The following is a 22,093-nucleotide window of genomic DNA, read 5'->3' on the forward strand; positions in this document are numbered from 1 at the left end:
GCCAGTTAAACTCTGTAGCTCATCATGAGATGCAAATTTCATTTCGCGAGGGAAATTGTACCGCCTTGTAGAACAAGGCCGTGACGTCACTGTAAGGTATTGACCTTACCCTTTACGAAGGAGAATTCATAGCAAGTCAGTCATTTTAAATGTTACCGGTAAGAATTTTATTGCATATAAAATCTTTAAAAAGGGCAACCGCCGAGTTTCTTGCCGATTCTTCTCAGTAGGAAAGGCATTCCGAACCAGTGGTTCACATTTGACGACTCAAAATTACTTGTAAAATTTTCATTGAATAAAAATATTTTGATTTAGGTACTTATATGTATATGTGGTGAACTAAGTATCAGCTAATATCAATCTTATTTTGAGCGAAAGCGCCGTGCTCATTAGTTTAAATAGATAGAAATATTTTATTTTAACTTTTACAAAATGGGTGGTAGAGTAGTAAATTGCCCCTGCTAGGAATTGAACCTGGGAAACTCACCACTGTACCAGTTAGCCCTAATTCGCACGAGCGTTAAAAAAGCGTTGCATTAAAACCCGGCGTTGAAAATACAAAGTGCGCGTTAAAAAACGTTGACGTGTGACAGATACTTGGGAATGCATTTTTGTTCTATTTGAACACTTTTTTAACGGACGTTAAAAAAGCTCTCGTGCGAATGAGGCCTTAGGCCGCTAGAAAGAAATTAATCGAATTTATTTTTTGTAAGGGCCGGCGCACATATGGCGGAGCGCAGCACAGAGCACTTTTCACAGTCAAAGTATTGTCGGCATTGTCCTCATTGAAATAATATCTAAAATCAGTTGTGCATCCGTGCAGATACTCGCGCATTCTCTGGTACAAATTCCCGTAATGTGTCACGCGATTAGAAAACTTCGCGAGCATGCTCTGCTCTGCGCTCCGCCATATGTGCGCCGGCCCTAAGACAGCATGTGTCACTTATGTATGATGTCAAGATATCTACCACGTTCGGTACACTAGATGCTGCCCGCGACTTCATCCTCGTGGATTTAGGTGTGTTAAAAATCCCGTGGGAACTCTAATAAAATGTAGCCTCCAGGTTTTTAGCTTATAGCTATATCCATAACAAAAATCACGTTGGCCCATTGCTCCGTTGGGATTGAAGAACAAACCAACAAGCAAACACTTTTGCATTTACAATATTAGTAATAGGGTAAAGTAGAGTGAATAATAAAATACAGGTCAATCAAATTTAAATAATTTTATTCCCTTATTGTTTAAGTAATATAACATGCATTCACGTATCCGCTAACACGTAAAATAAGCGTCTTTTTGCTACAAAACAACCTCACTACCTCAGAGTAAACATACGACATAGAGCAGCTACCAGTAATCACGGATTTAACGGTAATCACGGGCATCAACGGTAATCATGGGTATAAACAGTAACTATGGGTATCGCTGGTAATCATGGGTATAAACAGTAATCACGGGTATCGACGGTAATCAATTGTGTAACCGGTAATCCTAGGGACGCACTGTAAACAAAGTGGTAAACAGTAATCACTGGTAATATTACAAGGAGAAACGGTATCATGGCGATAAAAATATACTTGAACGGTCATTATGTTTCGAACAGATTTTATACAACCACAAAAAAAATACCCAACTTTGTTGGATGTATTTAATGTATTTCTGCTCATAAGAAATATTAGGATTTGATTTCCAGTGCAGAAATTTAGTGAGGTTCAGTATGTTCCCAATAAAAATTGTCACGAAAATGGAATAAAATATATTGAAAAAAGAACGTGCTCTATAGCTTAATCTTTACTCTGAGTTCACTACGATTCAAGTAGATAGTCAATAAATAAAAAATGTGATATCAAAATTCGTTAAGCGTTTGCTTCTTGCTTCAGTACAGATTAATAAGAATTAAAACCAGTATTTACCCGGCGATAAAAATACTATTATAAATAATAGATAATACCTATAATGAATTAATTATATAAGGTGTTTCATACACCGGAGACCTTGAGGTGTCAATATTTTACTTAACTTTGCAATATTTTTTATTCAATTTGTCAAACTAGCTCATTTTTTTATTTTAAGATATACCTCAAGTCCTAGGTGTATAATATTCGTATACAAATTAGCGCACTATGTGGTATAGATATAATATTATATTATTACTATTTCATACAATGTTGAAATATACAAGAAGCAAGAAACAAAACAAATCTAGGAGGCCCGCTAGGATAATATTTAGTATATCAAAAACGTCAACTAAAAGTCGCTTACATAGTAGCGCAACTGTTGCGCAACTAAATAGCCTCTAGACCTCGATTATGGCACATTACACATAAAAATAACCCTTAACATTAAACCGTGAGAAAAAACAACTTCCCAAAAAACGATCAACACTTTTTCTTATAAAAGCTTATTGTTTGTGTACAAATTACTTATTAACCATTATTTACTACACACTCGTGCTACAATTATGATTTTTATGACCTCGTGAATTAGGATTTTTTTTACAGGTGCCGATGAAAAATTTACAACTAACGTCTGTGCGACACAAACTACAAGTGACTTTATATGCACAACAATAAGATACAAAATAGCTTGTCTTAAATTTATAAACTTTTGTAAGTAAGCCTGCTAGACATCGACTTGAGTGTATTTCTTTTAGTATGAAAATGCTTCACTAGATTTGATGTTAATCTATCAAAGTTTAGCTTTGCACATTTTCCATTTAACTGCCCAGATTAAAGTTGACAGATTCAAACCAAATCTAGTTACATGATGGTTTCATCAAGGCTCAAGTCATCTTCAGTAACGATGCTTAGGGCTCCGTAGACCGTGAATCAAACACGTTTTTTGTCAAACTATTTGGAAAGATTTGTCAAAATATACCTCTTATTTTCTTAGTGTACCCAAACTTTTGTGCCGCACATACTCTGTCTAATATCTATAATTCTATAGCTATTACATTCTATAATGAAAGGTTTTTCGTTAAATAAAAATTATAAATGTGCCATTCTTGTGCCATCGTTCGAGTGAAAATAAAAGATTCGAGAAAAAATAATGAATCAGTTAAAATATTGCACATTTAAAGAGCCTAGTTTATCCAACGTATTTGGCGAACCTAACTCCACTTGGTGTATATGTATATTTGCCGCGTAGGACCGCGTGCTGGCTTGACAACTTTTGTAAGCTTTAACTTTAAATAGAATAAAATTATTTTAAACAGCTTTTGGAGTTGCATTGTACGGCTCAAGGCATACCAACCATACACCTTAAAACAAAAATAACTTTCAATTTAAAGCAATACTATCAACTTTAAAATATAGTATTAGTACAATAATAATAAAAAATAATGGCAAGTATTTTGTATCACTAAAATAATGTATAAAAATACAATTTTTAACAGTCAATCGATAAAAATTATGAGTATTGGAATGGATAGATCGCTGATCTCCATAAAATATGGTATTGATATAGAAAATGTCTTTAAATAAAGCATTGTTAAGTAAATATTTAAGTGTAGGATTCCATCGCACTATAATCTTACGCAAACAGAATAAAATCGCATTTTTATGAGCAAAATTTGTTGCTAATTGATATAAATAATAAAATGCATTTTCTCGAGTATCTATCAAAAATATAAACATAACAATTATGTGCATTTGTTTGGCTCAATTTCAATTAAATTAAAATAAATCGATTTATTTCAAAATATTATTCGAAGGATTTTCAATCACTGATTCGTTCGAAATTCAACTAAAAAGTATACATCAGATCACGAAAGTTAAAAAATTGAAGAGATTGAAGAATTACAAGAATACATTTTTTTAAATAAAGTAGAACAATATATCACAAAATAAAATCATTTCCAACGTAAATAAATTATGTATATCAATTTTATTTGTAACTAGCTAATGCTCAGCATGCGTTGCAATTCAACTCGCACACCACACGGTACGTTGATGATACTACTCGTATGTCAACAATCTTCACGCAAGTCTCAACAATAACTATACAAAATGTCAACTTAATCGATTCAACTATGCGCAAACGCATAGTAACGAACGAACAGATGAAAGCGCAAACTTAATCTTCATGTTTTAGATTTTAAAAATAATACAAATAAAAATGCTCGAATGTCATTATTACTTTGATATATCTATTTATTTTAAACAAAATCTCTAAAATAAGAAAAGTTAAGTTATTATTTTGTCGTAGACATATTATTTTGTCGTAGTATGTTGCAACACAATATTGCACCAGGTGGACGAGCATTATCTTGACTGCGTCTGAAGCGTCAGCGAACGATAAATTACTGTCCACGTCTTCATAAAAAATTCATGGTTCTTTTGTCGCGTTACAACAGACCACAATCCATAGTGTGTCTGCAGCTTTAAAATTAAAGCCTTTGTCATTGTCATGTCCTGCTCTCAAAAAAATTAACATCTATATTTAAATTAAACCCAAATATAATTACAGCTTACATCCGATAACGAAACGATCCTATAATTAAGTTTAAGATGATTCGAATCACTTTTAACAGTCGCTTCATAAGCGCGTTTTTGTTTAGATGACGGCAAACTTTCTTTCTTTTTAATTCATAGATGGGTTTTCGTCATTTTTAAGCTTACGATTCGCCTGCGTGCTGCTTCTATATAAAATTAAGAACTGGCCGTTAAGTTTATAAGAGTGTCCGTCAACTGAAGCGAATATGTGTTTAGCAATCCAATCAGATTATTGATTGATCAGATTAATCATTGATAAACCTGATTGGTTTGCTGATTACGTCTTCGCTCCGTACAAGTACTGTTTGGGCTGGGGAAGCCAGTAAAATCAACAATTTCACAAAATCATAATTGTTTCATTGTTCAGTATACATATCCAAAGTTCTTAACAGCGGACTTGCGAATACTTGGACTTTGTTCTATTTATTATGGAAGCAGCAACCAGGTTTAATATTTTCCCTAACGAAAATAATCCGATCATGAACGCCACTACCTACGTATTAAAGATCTATTTTTTTCATTACACAGTAAAATTGATGATATTATCACCTATTATAAGTATTTATACATTAAATTACTTAATGATGTCTTAAAAAACTAGAAGTAGGGATGTGCTTATGACTAGTTCTCCTCGAAAAATAACCCACGGTGATTTCTATATGCATCATCTTATTTTATTTATAGTTCAAAAATACAATTACGGTCTATGCAAGTACAGAACTTGCTTGCGTAAATGATTTTAAGTAGGTCCATTATACGCTTAACCACGAGCACACCTGATGAGAAGTGATGATATGGCCTAAGATGGGACAAATTTTTCTTAGAAGATACCTATTCACTTTTCAAGATACCCAAATTACAGTTGTTAAGAAACACAGATCTCGAAAGAGTTATGCACTCAAGTTGTCAGTTTAAAAAAACTTGACATCAGAACATATTTGAACGTCCTCACTTAATCAAAGATTGACTTCAACACACTTGATCCATTAGTAAACTTGAAAAGTTATACTAGGATCTCAGGTCTTGCAATAAGATTTGAAGTACAAACAGTACTCTTCCGTCGTAATATCTCAAATTCTATTACGCTAGAAAATCTTTCTGTAAAATTCAAACGAACTACACGAGTTTTATTTTAATTTATCAATCCAGTAACATTTTTCAGTAATCATGGGTGTGTATGGTAATCGAAGCTAGCAACGGTAATCATAGGTACAAACGGTAATCATTGAAATGAAATAGTTTATTTGTTTGAATATGGGATGATAAATAGTTATAGTAATACAAAAAAGTATAATTACTGGGAATAGTAAAGGGTATAAATGGTAATCATTGGAATTAATCACGGGTAATCAATTAAGTAATCAGTACACGGGTAATAGAACAGTAGTTAATCAAAATTATTTCCCTTTACATAAAGGCTTGTTAAAGTCTACTTCAATAACGCATATATGAAATCAATACGCACATTTTCGCATTCGAAAAACCTCGCAGCAAGGGCCCAGATACTATCAGTTGATGATTCTTCTGTGATGAGTGATGAGTCCTCTCAGCTTATGGGCCCAGATATCCTAGACGACCAAGACTGCATACAAACGGTCGTCCTGACATTATTAGTTAATGATTCCTCTGTGACCAGTCAAAAGTCCTCTCAGCTTATGGGCCCAGATGTTCTATGTGATGAGTCTGGGAGCGTGCAGGCAACTAAACCAGCGGAAAAGCAGCAAGTCTGACATATTAGTTTATAAGTCCGAAGTTCACATAGGTTATGGGCCCAGATATTATCAGTTGATGATTCCTCTGTGATGAATCATGAGTCCCCTCAGGTTATGGGCCCAGATGTCCTATGTGATGAGTCTGGGTGCGTGTAAGCCGCTAAGCCTGCGTGCGAGCGGCGGGCGATGCCGCGGGGCGTCGTCAGGTCTGGGCGCCCAGTCCTGCAGACGAGCTCCGGCCGCCAGTCGGTGCGTTAATCTGTGCGCTATTGAGAAACCCCCGCTGCCTTCTAGTTGCGTAAGCACTATTATTACTTGGCTGTAACAAACATGATATATTGTTAAATTAACTAAAAAAACTCCCTGCCCCATAGAGATAAGAACACAAGTGTAAATTGAAAATTTATACTACCCCCGACAAGTGAAGGTTACAGTAACTAGAAAAGAGCTGATAACTTTCAAACGGCTGAACCGATTTTCTCTCACTCTTGATCAAGCCACCTTTCAAACAAAAAAAACTCAATTAAAATCGGTTCATTAGTTTAGGAGCTACGATGCCACAGACAGATACACAGATACACAGACACATGTCAAACTTATAACACCCCTCTTTTTGGGTCGGGGGTTAAAAAATACGGTAATAAAGCAAGTTAGAACCCTACCGTTTTCAGGCGTACGACACCATACATTAAATTAAAACAAACGCCTTGCGTACCTACGACTTCAAAATGCGTGTTACACCGATGCACAATGATTTTTGCCGTTTTTTACCATAGATATCCTTATTTTTATAAACAACTGCCAAAACTAAAATTGTCTTTGATATGTAATAATATAATGGGCATGGCAGATCTACTAAAAGGGGCAAATCTTTTAAATTCGAGCCTCAATAGCTCAACGGTTGAGGAACGGATTGAATTCCGAAAGGTCGGCGGTTGAAACCCCACCCGTTGCACTATTATCGTATCTACTCCTAGCACAAGCTTTACGCTTAGTTGGAGGGGAAATATTAGTCATGATTACCATGGCTAATAATCTTTTAAAAACCAACTATGACACTTACCGATGTAAAGGGGGTACAGAGTCAATAGTCTTGAGCTCTCCCCTGGTGGAAACGACGTTGTAACTCTCTTGGCAGTCGCACTTAACATGGATCCATTTGTCTGTGTGTCTGTTCTCAACCATAACTACCAAACCTGCCCAGCCCTGCAAACGAAAAAAAACAATTTTTATGTCAACTGAAATTTTTTTGAGAAACTTTTCTAAAATTAATATCAGGACAATAATGGTCAATAATGGAAGATTTTTGACAGCTAGGATAACAGAGCTGACTGACTTGACCAAATCTTCGACCAAGTTCGGTCCAGTTAAGAAGGTGTGTCCAAGCATTCGGAGTGAAGGTCTTTCTAAGACCAGAGGTTTTAAAAAATTCCAATGGTTAAAATATTTAGCTGCTAAGATATCATCAGACCTTTGGCCAAGATGAGAAAAATCATGGAATATCCTTACCTTAGTCAAGTAATAGGCAGTCATCCCCTGTCTTCCCTCATGCCTCTGCCCCCTGGCCAAGGTTAAGCCAATGATGGCATCCGCTAAGATATGGGGGTGAAGTGAGGGTCTCTCCACGGCCAGGGGTTTGGACGAATGTGCGGCCAACACGTGGCGTGGCCAAGCGGAACTATCGGCCAACTCTAGACCAGTGTGCCAATGGTTGAAGGCCAGGCAAACAACCAGGTAGAAGCCTTTTTCTAGCATTTTGTGGCATCCGACAAATCCTCGCACCTGAAAGAGATTTATGTAAATATATAATAAGAAAAGATAACTATGATCTATCAATGCATAGCTCAAACTACTGGACGGATCGGTTTGAAATTTGGCATGCAGATTTTACCAAAACGACAATAAAGATAACAATTTAACGACACTTTATTTGTTTACAAGATTTTTTTTTCATTCTATGCCCCCTGGCACAGTGGTTAGCGCTGTGGTCTTATTAGAGGGAGGTCCCGGGTTCGATTCCCAGCAGGAGTTTGAAATTTTATAATTTCTAAATCTGGTCTGGTCTGGTTTGGTGGGAGGCTTCAGCCGTGGCTAGCTACCACCCTACTGGCAAAGCCCACTTACCACCAGGTGAGCTTGAGTTGCCTTGAGGGCTACCTTGTATCTGAATAAAAAATAATGAAATGAATTTTTTCTCACCTGTCTTTTACTGTGTGCAACCAGTTTGCCAACTTGAGCACTTGGGCCAGATTTAGTCCTGAACACAACTACACAGAGATCCAGTTGGGATCTCTGACTTTTTGCCGAGTTTCTGAAAAGATAATGATTTACAGTGGTATTATTACAGGTCTCTGGTTCCCGAGAGGGAGCGTGGGTTCGCACCCCACACCTGACACCATGTAATACATGTACATGGGTCCAAATCAAACCACTATTTGATGGCGACTGTCTTTATTCATAACTGACAAGCCTACCTACATAATATTATATTTTATTAAATTACCTACTACAAGTGATGGCTTTGAAGTCAAAATATGACCCCCTCAGCGTTGGTCAATGTTGGCATACGTTGGCTTGAGTTGGGAGACCAATGACAACCTTAGCCAATGGTGATATAGGGATTTCTCACCTCTGTCCCTCTTGGAATAGAGTGAAGTCCACTTCAGTGGGTTGCGTGGCAGTGAGGAGGAGACAGGTTAGATGCCGCGTGGACGACATGGGCGGCAGTATCCCGGCCAGGCGGACCTCGTGCCAGCCCACGCGCACTTTGCAGATGTCTATACAGTCGAAATATCTGGAAACATTTTCAACAAAAGTAATTCCAGATCGTATGTTTTATACTCGGCCGAGTTTGTTGTGGACTCTTCTCAGACTTGGATGCGTTTGGAACCCCCGTAGCTTTAGTTTTAAGTCTACCTAATTAATTATTATTATTTACCACCATATCATCTTACAAATCGAACAATTCCGACCATCAAAAGGTGTGGGGTTGTACCTACTTTGAATAAATGATTTTGAGTTTGAGTTTTGAGTTTAGAACAAAAACGGTACAGAAGAATGATTTCGAAAATTTGGAAAAGCTGTTCTGCAAATTGCTGGCCTATTGGCCCCAACCTTAAGGTGAAGCTTGGCTATACTCACTTGAGCACATCATCGAAGCTGATCCAGAACACCCCCTGGTCCCTATCCGCACTGGTGGCTGGGAGGGACCTCCTCAGAGCCTCCGTCCAGCGCGGGCAGTTGGCGGCCCAGGCGCCGCGCCACGTGTAGTGGCCCCAGGGGTTCCGCAGGCGTAGAAGCCGTAGAGGAGGGCTGTAGCCCGCAACCTCCACTACATCTAGGACGGAGTAGGCGTGCCGCGGCCGCAGCCCTAGACGCTGGTACTCCTCTTCATCCACCTTCAACCCATAAAAAATTATAACTGGATCATGTTCATATTAAGACAAAACATAGACAACTGGTAAAAAGGGGATTTTGGAAAAAATCGTAGATTCAGGGCATAGGAAAAAAAAAGGATTCAAAAGCAATGGAAACTAGTCTCCATTTAAAAAGCAAGTTTCATCACCGATAACACCCCAGAACTTAATTATTTCACCTTCATATGTATTACCTATAACACCATAGCAAGCCCTCATCAGGATGGTTCGAAGACAAGAGTTGGACCCACGCCACATCCTAGTCCACTGTAGGGTCCCTGAACCACCAGCCTTAAGAAACCAACGATTATCTCACCTTCATATTACCACCTCCACAGCTGGCCCCCATCAGAAAGCACGCCTGTCTCGAAGACAACAGTTGAGCCCACACCAGGTCCCGGTCTAACTGTTCCAAGGGCGCTCCGCCCCCCGTACCACCTCCGGCTCCCCCGGCTTGGAGGGATACTGATTCGCAGGGAGCTCCCGTCAGGGTACAAAGACCTGGAGGTAGGAAGACAATAGACCTGGAGGTTGGCATACCAACCTTATGAGTGGAATTTTAGTACAGTGATCTGATTTATCACCAGCTAAAAAAAAATTGTGCCAAGAAGAAAACGTTTTTCTGTATCTATTTTTGTTGTACCTATATCATCCTCTAACCTAACAATTCTGACTATCAAAAGGTGTTCAATAGTACCTACTTTGAATAAATGATTTTGAGTTTTTTTTGAGTTTATGCTTCTTCTTTTACAACTTCTCCCACTGCCAAGGGACACTGGTAAAGATCTCTTAGAGATAAGTACTTCCCTGTCCACTTTTTTATCTTTTGTCTCTACACTTTTATTAATTTTTGGTACAAATAATAAATTATGCCCGCAACTTCATCCGCTAGGACTACACATTTTTAACCCCTATTTTACCTCCTAAAGGGTTGAATTTTCAAAAATTTCTTGATTCTTCTTTTCAGTTGTCTGTCATAATAGCAGTCTGCATGCCATATTTCACTCCGATCAGTCCAGTAGCTTGAGTTGTTCGTTCATAGATCTGTTAGGGCAGTCAGTCACCCTTTCCAGTTATACATTTAGATTCCAATAGATTGCATCAAAAAATACCATCAGTTGAGGTCGGAGCTACGTGGAGACATAAATTTTTCAATATTTACTGCCTACCTTCAATAGCTCTTCCAGAAACCAGGGCTTCGTAGCATCCATGTAATTTCGCCACCGCTTTTTCTATTAAGGGCACCCATAACTGTTTCCTTTTAGCCTGAAAACAAAGTATTACTTATTTATCCATCCTAATTTGAAAAAAAATATCACAATGAAAGAAAGGCAGTTCTATAATTGCTTGTCCCTATGACAAAATACCTGGTATAAATAATTACCAGGTAATGAGAGCAAGACAAGGCTTTCCTACACAAGCAAATAAGCTGGTCACCTAATGTCAAAAGATTACCACTATATGCCAATATCTGCAGTACCAGAGCAACAGAGGAGCAGGATTTTGAGGAGTTTGCTTATCCTCTTGAATACCACCCTTTTGAAGAACCACCATGATTAAAATCTGGTGCCTTTTGCAAGTGTTTGGCAAGAATGACTTGGTTATACGTTTTAAAAACTACCGCAGTTGAGAACTGGTACCAACTTTTTAAGAGAATGGCAGAAATTACTCAGTATACTAGCTAGGTATGTGTATTCTTCCTGGTGTTCTTCTTGTAATAGTAGAATACCCTGGTATTCAGCTCCTCACTAGAAAGTTTGTTCCACATTTTGCAAGCGCGTGACAAACATTACTTGGTATATCAGATTTGAGGGCTGGATTCCTGGAATTCTCTGGCATTCTAGAGCCTCGATAGCTCAACGGTTGAGGAGCGGACTGAATTCCGAAAGGTCGGCGGTTCAAACCCCACCCGTTGCACTATTGTCGTACCCACTCTTGGCACAAGCTTTACGCTTTATTGGAGGGGAAACGGGAGTATTGGTCATGATTATTCGTAGAACTCTTGGGGCAAAATACCCTGTTTCCTCACCTGAGAATAGACCAGGTGCCCCTTCCGGTTGCAAGGTAACAGATCGTCCAGGGTCACAGTCAGCCAGCGGCCGTCTTTGCACAGTCGCAGCTGGTACGCGCCTCGAGCCGGCTCAGCCCTCACCACCACACTCCTGACCAGCGCTGAGCGTTCAGCCAGTACAGCCAGGGCTGATAGCAGCCAGCAGTTGCCCAGAACACCTGGAGAAGACGTTATAGTTTTTCACTTTACAGGAGTTCCAAGACAAAGGGGAAAGCAGCTGTCCTCATAGTATGCTAAAACTATGGTAGTCATATTATGAAATATGACGTAATTTATAATATTCTATAAAATAATATCCTAGTGCTATCCACAGAGTGAAATTAATACAGGTCTCTCTCCATTACATAGTCCCATGCAACGTATGACAAAGACAAATAGTCAGTGGGCGTTAACCATTTTGAGTGACTAACCAATCACAAACGGAAGTTTTCAAATTGAATATTTTTGAAAACATAGGTTCTCTAATAGAGTAGTAGTTTATCTACTTTTTCAACTTTTGTGTGTGTAAATTCTAAATCACCTTGCGATATGTCCGAAGGTCGTGGGTCCCGGAACACGACCCAGGGTAGCCTGGGGTCAGCGTCTACGTGGATGTGTTGCGGCCGAAGCCACCTGGCGGCCGCGCCCGCGCCCCCCGCCCCGCCCGCCTCTCCAGAGCCGCTGTAGTACAGCGAGCGGGGCGCGGCAGGAAATGACTCGTCTACGTACATTTCTCCCGTCTGAAACGATAGAATATACCTGGTCATATTCAGGATTTTACGCTGTTATGGCCTAGTCATTGATATAGAATAGAAGTTATAGATGACAGATCACGATCAAAATGACATCGCTCAAGTGGCATCGCATTTTTTTTTTTTTTTTTTGTTGACGCTGGGGAATGCATTTACGCATCCCCCCCGGAGGGAGGGTATGTGGGACTCGCCGGCCGAGAGGCGACCGGAATACCCACTAAACCCCAGCGGCGCTACTGCGCGTCGCCTGGCGACTGGGTCACGGGAACGGCCGAAGCAAACAACCGCGACCCAGCCAGCGACGTCTGCCAAGGCAGACCCTCCACCGGGGACCTGCTCGGTCCCCATCGACGCACCTCCGCGACGCACCAACGAAGTGCGTCCCCCGACCTTGGGACGCGCACGTCGCCCGCGTCCCATCCTCCGCTTCATCCACTGTGCCCTCTGCTAGTCAGAGGGACACGCGGAGAAACCTCCCCCCCTGCCAGGTGATTAGCCATAGCCAACAATATCTCCGAAGAGAAATTATTAGCCATGTTACCGGGGCGCACCGGCCCGAACACTGCTCTTCCCCTCGGACGCATCCAAAAGGGACCAGCAGCATCCAGGCACACTGGGAGGTTACCTGGCTGGCGCCCCAAGTGGCATCGCATAAGGTCAAACTATTAGTTTTGCTTTTATTTTTCAGGCAGCCTTTGAAGCAATAAGCAAATTGCTGGCATAAAAACAAATTATTTTGCTATCTACGACATTACAGTTATCTGCATGCCAAACAGCTATCGGTCTAGTAGTTTGCCCTGTGCATTGATTGATCACTTAGTCAGTCAGTCAATCAGCCAGTCAACTCGTCCTTTTATATATTTAGATAAGGAAATTCTGTCAAAAGTAAAAAAAACTCACCGCTGCACATTGAGCCAAAACTTCTTGCCACTGCGTCCACGCATGGCTCTCTTCTCTGAGCCGCAGTATTTCCATCGGAGTACTCTCTTGTCTCTCGCCGTCAGAACCTTCCGCTGTTGAACAAATGGTTCAGTTTTTATTTTATTTTCCAAAAAAATACCTCTTGGGTACAAAGGAATAAATCTCGAAATATGCAAAAAATACCTCAAAATTAACGTAAGAATCCCTATAATATGACTTATTTGGACTTTTATTATGTTAACATTTTAACCTTTACTATTATTTTATACTGTGCTTACATAATCTGTAGAACTTAATATTTTAATCCCGACTTTTTTAAATTTAATGATAATGGCGTGGGATGGTTAATAGTGTGGTGGCGTGGGGTGGTTAAAGTGGAGAGGTGTGGGGTGGCGTGGGATGGTTTAAAGTTGTGTGGTGGCGTGGGGTGGGGTCTACTCACGTGAATCGTCGTCGTCCAGGCTGGGCTGGTCTGGCGCGGCTGGCAGCAGTCTGGTTTTGGGCGACTGGCACATGTCACACGCCAGCGCCGTGCCAGCGTTTACGAACGTACATTCCGAGCACGGCCATTCTGACGTGTCTGCTCTGTGGACCATTCAAGATGATAATTACAACATGTTATACGTTATATTATAAGAAATATAATATAAGCCTCAAGTTAGAAAAGCAGGTGGTATTTAAATATTTTTAACGAATTATTAGAATGTCCTCACAAAATTAAAATATGTTCATGAACAAATAATAATAATTAGTATTTTCAATTTTCAAAGTAAGATAACTATACCAAATTGGGATATGAAAGGGCTTTACCTGTGCATTCTAAAACAGATTTGTATTTATTTTTATGCATAATAGTTTTAAATTTATCGTACAAAATGTAGGAAAAAATCCCCGAGAACGGAACCCTCGGTCGCGAGTCTGACTCGCACTTGGCCGGTTTTTTTAAAGAGTTTCTTACTTGTGTTCGGGCGGCGGCGTCTTGTGCCTTGACGCCGCGCGTCGGGGCGCGGGAGTGTGTCGAGACGGGCTTCTGCCAACTGAACGGAAAAGGCCATTTTTCACTTCATATTATGCTCGTAAAGTTCTTCTTTATGCTGTATGTAAGCGGATTAAAACTGGTTTTTATGCTCTTTTGCATAAAAGTATGTAAATTTCTTTAGTACCTAAGCCTAGCCTCCCATGCTAGTATGCTCCCTGGTAGATGATGTAAGTTACAGTTGGTGTCACGTCAAAAATTCTTCAACTTTGATCTTACGCAGTGGGAGATATATAGATCTACATATTTGGCATCCGATTAAAAAGCCTCTGGCCTTGTACCTGCGCAGTGGATGATTTATGGATGTATGGCTACACCATATGTAATGACCAGAAGAGGTGAAGTATGAGAGTGAGGTAACCCACGGGTCGCTGTCGCGTATCAGCTTCCTTTCCTGGCAATCACAGTGAAAAGTAGAGTGTAAGTGTGTAATGTGCTCATAAAACCCATTCTATCCGAGACGTTTATCTACCCGAGCCGAAGCCGAGGGCAGATTAATTTAAGTCATTAATATATAGTCCGAATCTAACATATATCGATTGCTAATTGCTAGTACTATTTTGTTTATAAATTTTTTCTCGCTTGGTGTTTTTTACCCATGGTCGACGAAATATACATGGTATTTTAACCATGTATTTTTCCCACATACCTGCGACGCTATGGTTGGGCTCGGCCGAAGAGCTCGGCACGCCGTGTTTGGGCACGGGCGGGGTCTTGCACGCGAGGCACAGATTTGCTGATAGGGGGTTCCGTAGCGTACAAGAGCTGCATGACCTAATGATGGAAAACACTTGAAGAATTGCCAAGCATATTGAAATTAAATTAATTCAATTGACCCCTTCGCCAATTTACAATCGAACCACCGCGCATAGCCAAACATAGTCAAAATCCCACGGACCCGTACGAAGAGATTCGCTTCCTCGTTTCTGATGCGCACTGATAGTACATACACCCGCTAGCACAATATTGGTACCTTCATAAGAAGAGTGAATAGGCACCGTCTGGGCAGGCGCGCTCCACCTTAGGCTGCATCATCTCCATGTTTGGTGTGATTGCAGTCAAACGCAAGCTTATTTAGTTTAAAAAAAAAAACAAGTCTTATCAACTATTGGCTTTGGCAATTTTAACCCCCGATGCAAATGAAGGGGTTGTTGTAAGGTTAACGTATGTACCTGTGTATCTGTCTTTGATATTGTAGCTTCCAAAGTGATGAACCGATTTTGATTTAGTTTCTATGCGGCTCAGGTCCAACTTACGTACCAATGCGTATGCGGCTCAGGTCTGGAGCCAGCGCAGGCCGCGCAGGCTGTCGCGTTGGACTCGTTGACCAACGTACAGCGACCGCACGTCCAAGTTATTGCGTCCGCGTTGGGCGTTGGCGTTGGGTCTACAAGTCAAATAAAAAATACTCAAGATTACTTCCATTTTCCAAAATTACTTACCTCGCTAAAACTAATTTTGACAGATGCCACTTTGACAACTCAGGTACGTGGAAAAAGTAGGTATAAGTATGTAGAAAAAAACAGAAAACCAGAAAGTTAGCTTAACTGAACACAGCACAGTACAGCATAGCTCAATGCCACAGTATAAGTAGACGCAGTAGTGCAACGCCTTTGATCTCGTGGTAAATATCCCGGCATTACTATAGGGATCCCGGGGCACTCGTTACCGGTTACCTTCGTGGATACCTCTACGAATTGCTGTCTAGATCGCTTCGTCGAACCTGTGTTAGGTAATAACATACCGTCCTTACTTTGTGTCAATGTTGATTGGTCACCCAAAGGCTTTTTTATAGCAAAGTATTGAGCTTATGAACTTACCAACAGCAAATAAAAGCTCGTCGCTATTGAGGTCATGATCCAATGAAGCGATGGGTACCGTCAATTTCTTCAGAGGCTCATTGCGATTCAGCTCCGGTTTTGGGCCGCTCGCTTCAGACGTGGAGTTGTTTCTGCAAAACGCAAATTTCTCAAAAAATTCGTAAAAGATTAAAGATTATGAAGAAAGTAACTAAGAATTAGATTTTAAAAGCGAAATGTGACAGAAGTGAATTTAATCAATGGGCAGAAAAGAAGCCTCACAAAAACATTACCAAAATATACAATTTCATGTTATTTCATGCTGAAAAGGTTCGACTGCACAAATAGAGCAAAGGAAACAGGTAAATCAGTGAAATAGAAGTTGGCAAAAATGTTATGAAACATGCAAAATATCCAAACGAAAGGAGGGAAAGTTGATGACAAAGGGGAGATAACAAAGAGAAAGAAAGGTGGATGAGAAAGGAGATATGACGAATGGAAAGAAGATAACAAAGTGAAAGAAGATGACCAAGTGAAATAAGATAACAAAGTGAAAGAATAAAAGAAAAAGAAGAATACCTGCTCCTCGGTTGCTCCCTCTCCGGCGGCGGGGCGAGCGTGACGGCGTGCGGAGGCCTAGCGCTCCGGCACACGTCGCAGCGCGCGCCCCACGCGTTGTACGCGAACCAGCACTCGCTGCACTGCCACATGCGCGCGGCTCCGCTCGACTCGCGCCTACAAACACCATTCAAAATATTGGCCAAATTCTTTAACTAAGACCGCGATTTATATATAGCGTACTTTGACTCTGTTCAGACTTAAAATGATTCAGATATAAATCCAGTCGTAAATCTGTCTCGTTTTGACTGTGTATTTAGTCTGAGCAAAGTCAAAGTACACTCTATAGATCTGTCTTAGTTCTGCCAAATTGGCCAAAGTGCAAGTCCAACTATATAAGCATTAGAGAATAAAGCACTACTTTCTAGATAATATTAGTTTTATCTACTGTGGACAATATGCATAATAGTAATAAAGTTTTTGGTTGGTTTTTGGTTCCGATCGTTTTCCCTAACTTGTAAATAACTACAAACTTCACATTGGCTAATCTGTGTAAAGCCAGATGAGAGAAAAAACTTTTTTTTTTGACTGATTCGCAAATATCTGACTAGATTTTTGAAAACAGAATAACACATGTAAATAGAATTTTTTGTCTCAGAAACCCCTGATATTTATTTTCAGAGGCCTTAATTAAAGAAGATAATAGTAGAGAAATCTGATTGTACTAGCACATTTTGTCAGTCACATAACAGACAAAGAAAAAATTTTACCCAAACTATTAGCCGATTACAGCACTTTTTCGAAAAACAGAGTAATTATCAAGAAACAACTTACGAGGATTGCTGAATAGAAGGCACTTTAGACGGCTCCCGAGGATTATGCGACACTTTGCCCACAGAGGGCAGCATGTTAAACACTTTGCCCGGCTCTTTCGCCGCACTGATGTGCGAGGTCCTTAAGTTACTTTCACCAATCGGAGATATACAGTTCTCCGCGCCTAACAACTCATCGATCCTGGCGTAATCACCTTCTCCGATATCATTGGAATATAGTACTTCATTCTGGGAGTTACTCATCACAGTTTTGGTATCCTGAACCGATACATACGAGTATCTTGTCCCATTATTATTAACCTGCAATTGGAGGTTCAAATCCTTGTACTTCCCCTTATTGGGTAGTGCATATATGACGCCTTCAGCATTCGTGTCCCAACTGCATTCTTTGTCAATCAATTCTGTCGATTCCTCTTTTTTATCAACTCTTTCGTCTGGCTTAGTTAAAGTACCGCAGTAACTTGCTAAAGAACGTTGGTAGTCGTTAAGACTGCGTCTGCTTGATATAACTTTGCCGACTGGTCGGTTTTCGTTATTCTGCTCGGAAAACGACCGGCGATACGTCGGCCGAGTTTCTGGGGAGTTCTGAGCGCTGATTGACCTTTGGAAGGAATCCCCCAAGTTTGTGGACTGTGGCCAATCAGGGACGGTGATCATAATACCACCAGACGATGGTAATGATGTCGCTCCATCTCTCCCACTCACCGTCTCGTGTCTACCCAAGGTAGTGACACTGAGACCTCTAGTATTAGAAATACGGGATAGTGGAGAAATTCTCGGGGACAAGCAGGCTTCGCAATGGGTCCTGATCCCCGAATTCTCTAGAGTACATTTACTGCACGCCCATTTCTTCAAATGTAACGCTCTACTCTGCTCCCTTTGATATTCTTTGACGTAATTCAACTCCCAATTCGATTTGCTTTCGTTACATTTCTTTGGACGTCTCGTCACTGTGTGGAGACTCCTCAAAAATGATTCTCTCGGAGTACAGGAGGAGGTCCCGTATCTTTCTGAAACCAGCAGACTCGTGGGCCTATTTATAGTCCCTCTGGTTTCTTCCACATTCCACCATTTGTGCTGAGAATTTATAACTGAGCCATGGGATAGAGATCTAGTGACTCCGTGCGCATGATCAGTTATCTGCGTGGGGGATAAACGTAAGGACTGAACGTCGAGGTTCAGAGGGCGACCGCCAGAGTAACTTGACGAAGGTTTATACGATGGGACCGCTAGTGTGTTGGATCTTATCATACTGTGGTCTGGAAAGAACATAATAATTGTTAAATACAATTACTTTTCAGAACTTCACAATTATTTTTGAAGCTTAACAATTATTTTTTCACGTGGAAAATGTATGGTATAACTAACCTTGATCAGACTTATCCTTGTCAGTCATCCCTGAAGATTGATCCTCGTCATCGGACAATCTGTTGAAAACAACAGATATTTAAGTACGGTAATGGTATTTAAGTTTTATTTGTATTTTTTTTTCTGTAGGTTGCTGTGTTTCATCCTGTGTACTCTGTTTGCGCTATAGCCTCAAATAAAAGAATACATATTTATTTTATTTATTTAATTATTCCAACCTAGAGATACTTCAGCAGTTTCAGAATATCGTACTAAGAAATATCTCTGGAGCACCATGGTTTACACGAAATGATGAAATCCACAGATAACTAGAAATGCCAACAATCAAAGAGGAAGTGAACAAGTATTCCAAAAACTATAAGCTTAGATTGGAAAAACATCCTAACACACTGGCACAGAAATTGCTTGTAAACCCCAACACTAAACGCCTTAAGATGGCATATATTGGAATTGAGCGAGATATGATGCTCCATAAATCCAAATCTGATTATGGCCGGAGGGCCGATCGCAGATGGACATATTGGAGTAGAAAAAAAAATACATAAATTTGAAATCATTTACCTTAAATTGTATTTACTACTAGCTGATGCCCGCGACTTCGTTCGCGTGGATGTAGGTTTTTTAAAATCCCGTGGGAACACTTTAATTTTCCGGGATAAAAAGCAGCCTATGTGCTAATCCAGGATATAATCTATCTCTATTCTAAATTTCAGCCCAATCCGTTCAGTAGTTTTTGCGTGAAGGAGTAACAAACATACACACAAACTTTCCCCTTTATAATATTAGTGTGAAGTGTGATACCTAGTGTGATAGTGTGAAGAGTGATGTGATGTGATAGTGTGACAACCAAACTCTTCTCATTCTGAAAGGAGACCTGTCCTTAGTAGTGAGGTGGTGATGGGTTGATTATGATGATGAAGATGATAGTTTAGTACTTCCAAGTATAGTGACGCGAGTTATACCTGTAAACCGGCGCATGGGGCGCGATCGTGTCGCAAGCCGCACAGCGCCAAGAGGCAGAAACGTTGCGCAGGCCGCAACCGCAGCGCCACGCGCGGCTCGCCAGCGGCGCGGAGCCCACGCACGACCATCCACTGTCAGTGTGAAACAACCTTTACTTTATTACCCTACTATGGCAAAGCTAAAAGGAAGAGTTAAGATTTTATTTCTATAATTTTTAGGTTCCGTACCTCAAAAGGAAAAACGGAACCCTTATAGGATCACTTATGTCTGTCTGTCTGGGCGGACAGACTTTCGTGTCTGTCAAGAAAACCTATAGGGTACTTCCCGTTGACCTAAAATCATGAAAGGTAGGCAGGTAGCTCTTATAGCACAAGTGAAGGAAAAAATCTGAAAACCATGAATTTGTGGTTACATCACAAAAAAAAAAAGTGTTTAAATTTTCAATGTAAGATACCTATACCAAGTGGAGTATCATATGTTTGTCTCCAGGATGCAAATCCAGAAGGCACCAATTAGATGATGTCTCCAAGTTCATGTACGTTGACTTAGGTTTCATAAAAATCCAGTGGGAACTCTTTGATTTCCTGTGGCAAAAAGTAGCCCAGGTTCTTACTTCTTTTCAGGGATGCTCACTATATCTGTACCAAACATCAAAAGCTAGCAGACAGACAGACAGATTAGTATAATACTAGTAAGTATGGATTAAATAGGTACATTTGTTACTAAGGCAACTTATCAAAAGTAAACAAACAAACTTCAATCAATAAGTAGAATGAACTTGAATGTTTGAACTTGAAATGCTAGTAGGTAAAACTTAAAAGTGAATTAATTTATAGTTTTGGATTGCATTAACATTTCACATTATATCTTGGATTCTAGCAGACCAATTTCGATAAAACAATAGGATAACATTTAAGTCTGGCACTTGTTTTTAATCTACAAAAGTATTGTGTCAATCAGTTCAGTCAGTTCAGTATGTGTGAAGTATGCACTAACAAACATGTTATAAACAAAGAACTAGGAATATATTAAATATGATTCATATTAATGATAGAAATTATGATTTTGAATTAATTCATTTCACACAGTCTGCCTATAGCCATTAAGGGATTAACATATTACTTCAAAGCTGCCTAACAGCTGTTTTTAATGTACACTCCAGTATTCCAAGTGTAACTTGACCTAAAATACTGAAAACAAGTACAGGCTATATTACTTACATAGAAACAGAATGAAAATGTATAAAACTTGCATATATTATGAGAAAAACACTTTATAAGGCTCAGAAAGGGGTTAAATTGTATTGAAAGTAAGCAAAACTGTTAACAATATCGAATCTCGAAAGAAATTAAACACGATAGAGTCAATAGTTATATGACATTACATACCAAGAGTCATAGCGCGGGTAAATGCCTCATTTCTATAATAACAATGACTAAGCCCCTACACAAAAAGGGCACTAGGCAACAATGCCGTTAATGAACTTCTATTATACACACGCAACCACTAAATACAATGAGAATATAACCTAAATATGGACTGAGAAAAATCGATACTCTTTGACATAAGCAACAATGGAATTAGGTGTCAATAAAATGCGAGAAATATTACCTATTGAAATTGTTTGTTGTCGGTATGACGATTGCCTCCGAGCCAGGGGTAGTTCCGCCACTCTTTTCAGTCCGCGATGCGTATTCAGAAGAGGAATCGGTGCAATATCGTTTTGAAATCTCACTGTCATGACCAGATACTCTCTTTATACCACATTTCAAACATTTCACACTCTCCGTAGGATTGATTTGACCGCACGCCTGACAATGCCATTGCAGCACAGATGCGATTGAGCCCATTTTAATTCACACATGGCTATGTGACCATAACAATACGTCTTTTTACAAAAACAATTTCGGCCTCACGAAAAATGAAAACAGCTGATCCACCATGTTGTTTGTGTATAACTTTTTTCAGGTCAGTGTTGCCAGTCTGTAGTTTATTTTTAGTTCAAACAAGATATTGCAAAAGTTTTTATTAATATTTAAATTAATATTTTGAATTCAATTATTTTCACTAATTTTTATTTGATTGAATGATGTTATTTCATAAAATATTTGATCCACTTTTATAAATTGCAAAGACATACAGCGCCATCTATAATAGACACTGAAGACATTATAACGTACAACGCCATCTA

At 39.7% G+C, this 22,093-nt stretch overlaps 1 protein-coding gene across 1 annotated transcript; it reads right to left on the reverse strand.

Annotated features, from left to right (window-relative positions):
• Window positions 1-1,211: 1,211 nt before the first annotated feature.
• LOC123876109 (calpain-D) lies at window positions 1,212-21,849 on the reverse strand. The gene is made up of 21 exons (XM_045922245.1): window positions 21,514-21,849; window positions 19,902-20,033; window positions 18,940-18,998; window positions 17,573-18,830; window positions 16,760-16,915; window positions 16,202-16,332; window positions 15,642-15,768; window positions 15,031-15,155; window positions 14,304-14,382; window positions 13,788-13,930; window positions 13,325-13,437; window positions 12,214-12,412; window positions 11,652-11,851; window positions 10,792-10,888; window positions 9,939-10,123; window positions 9,348-9,604; window positions 8,836-9,000; window positions 8,406-8,517; window positions 7,716-7,988; window positions 7,270-7,412; window positions 1,212-6,525 (listed from the first exon to the last, which is right to left on the reverse strand). The coding sequence occupies exons 1-21, from the start codon at window positions 21,750-21,752 to the stop codon at window positions 6,336-6,338; spliced, it is 4,383 nt and encodes a 1,460-aa protein (XP_045778201.1). The 5' UTR covers window positions 21,753-21,849; the 3' UTR covers window positions 1,212-6,335.
• Between the last annotated feature and the right edge of the window lie 244 nt (window positions 21,850-22,093).

This window comes from Maniola jurtina, chromosome 21 (assembly GCF_905333055.1).
Source record: "Maniola jurtina chromosome 21, ilManJurt1.1, whole genome shotgun sequence".
NCBI lineage: Eukaryota > Metazoa > Arthropoda > Insecta > Lepidoptera > Nymphalidae > Maniola > Maniola jurtina.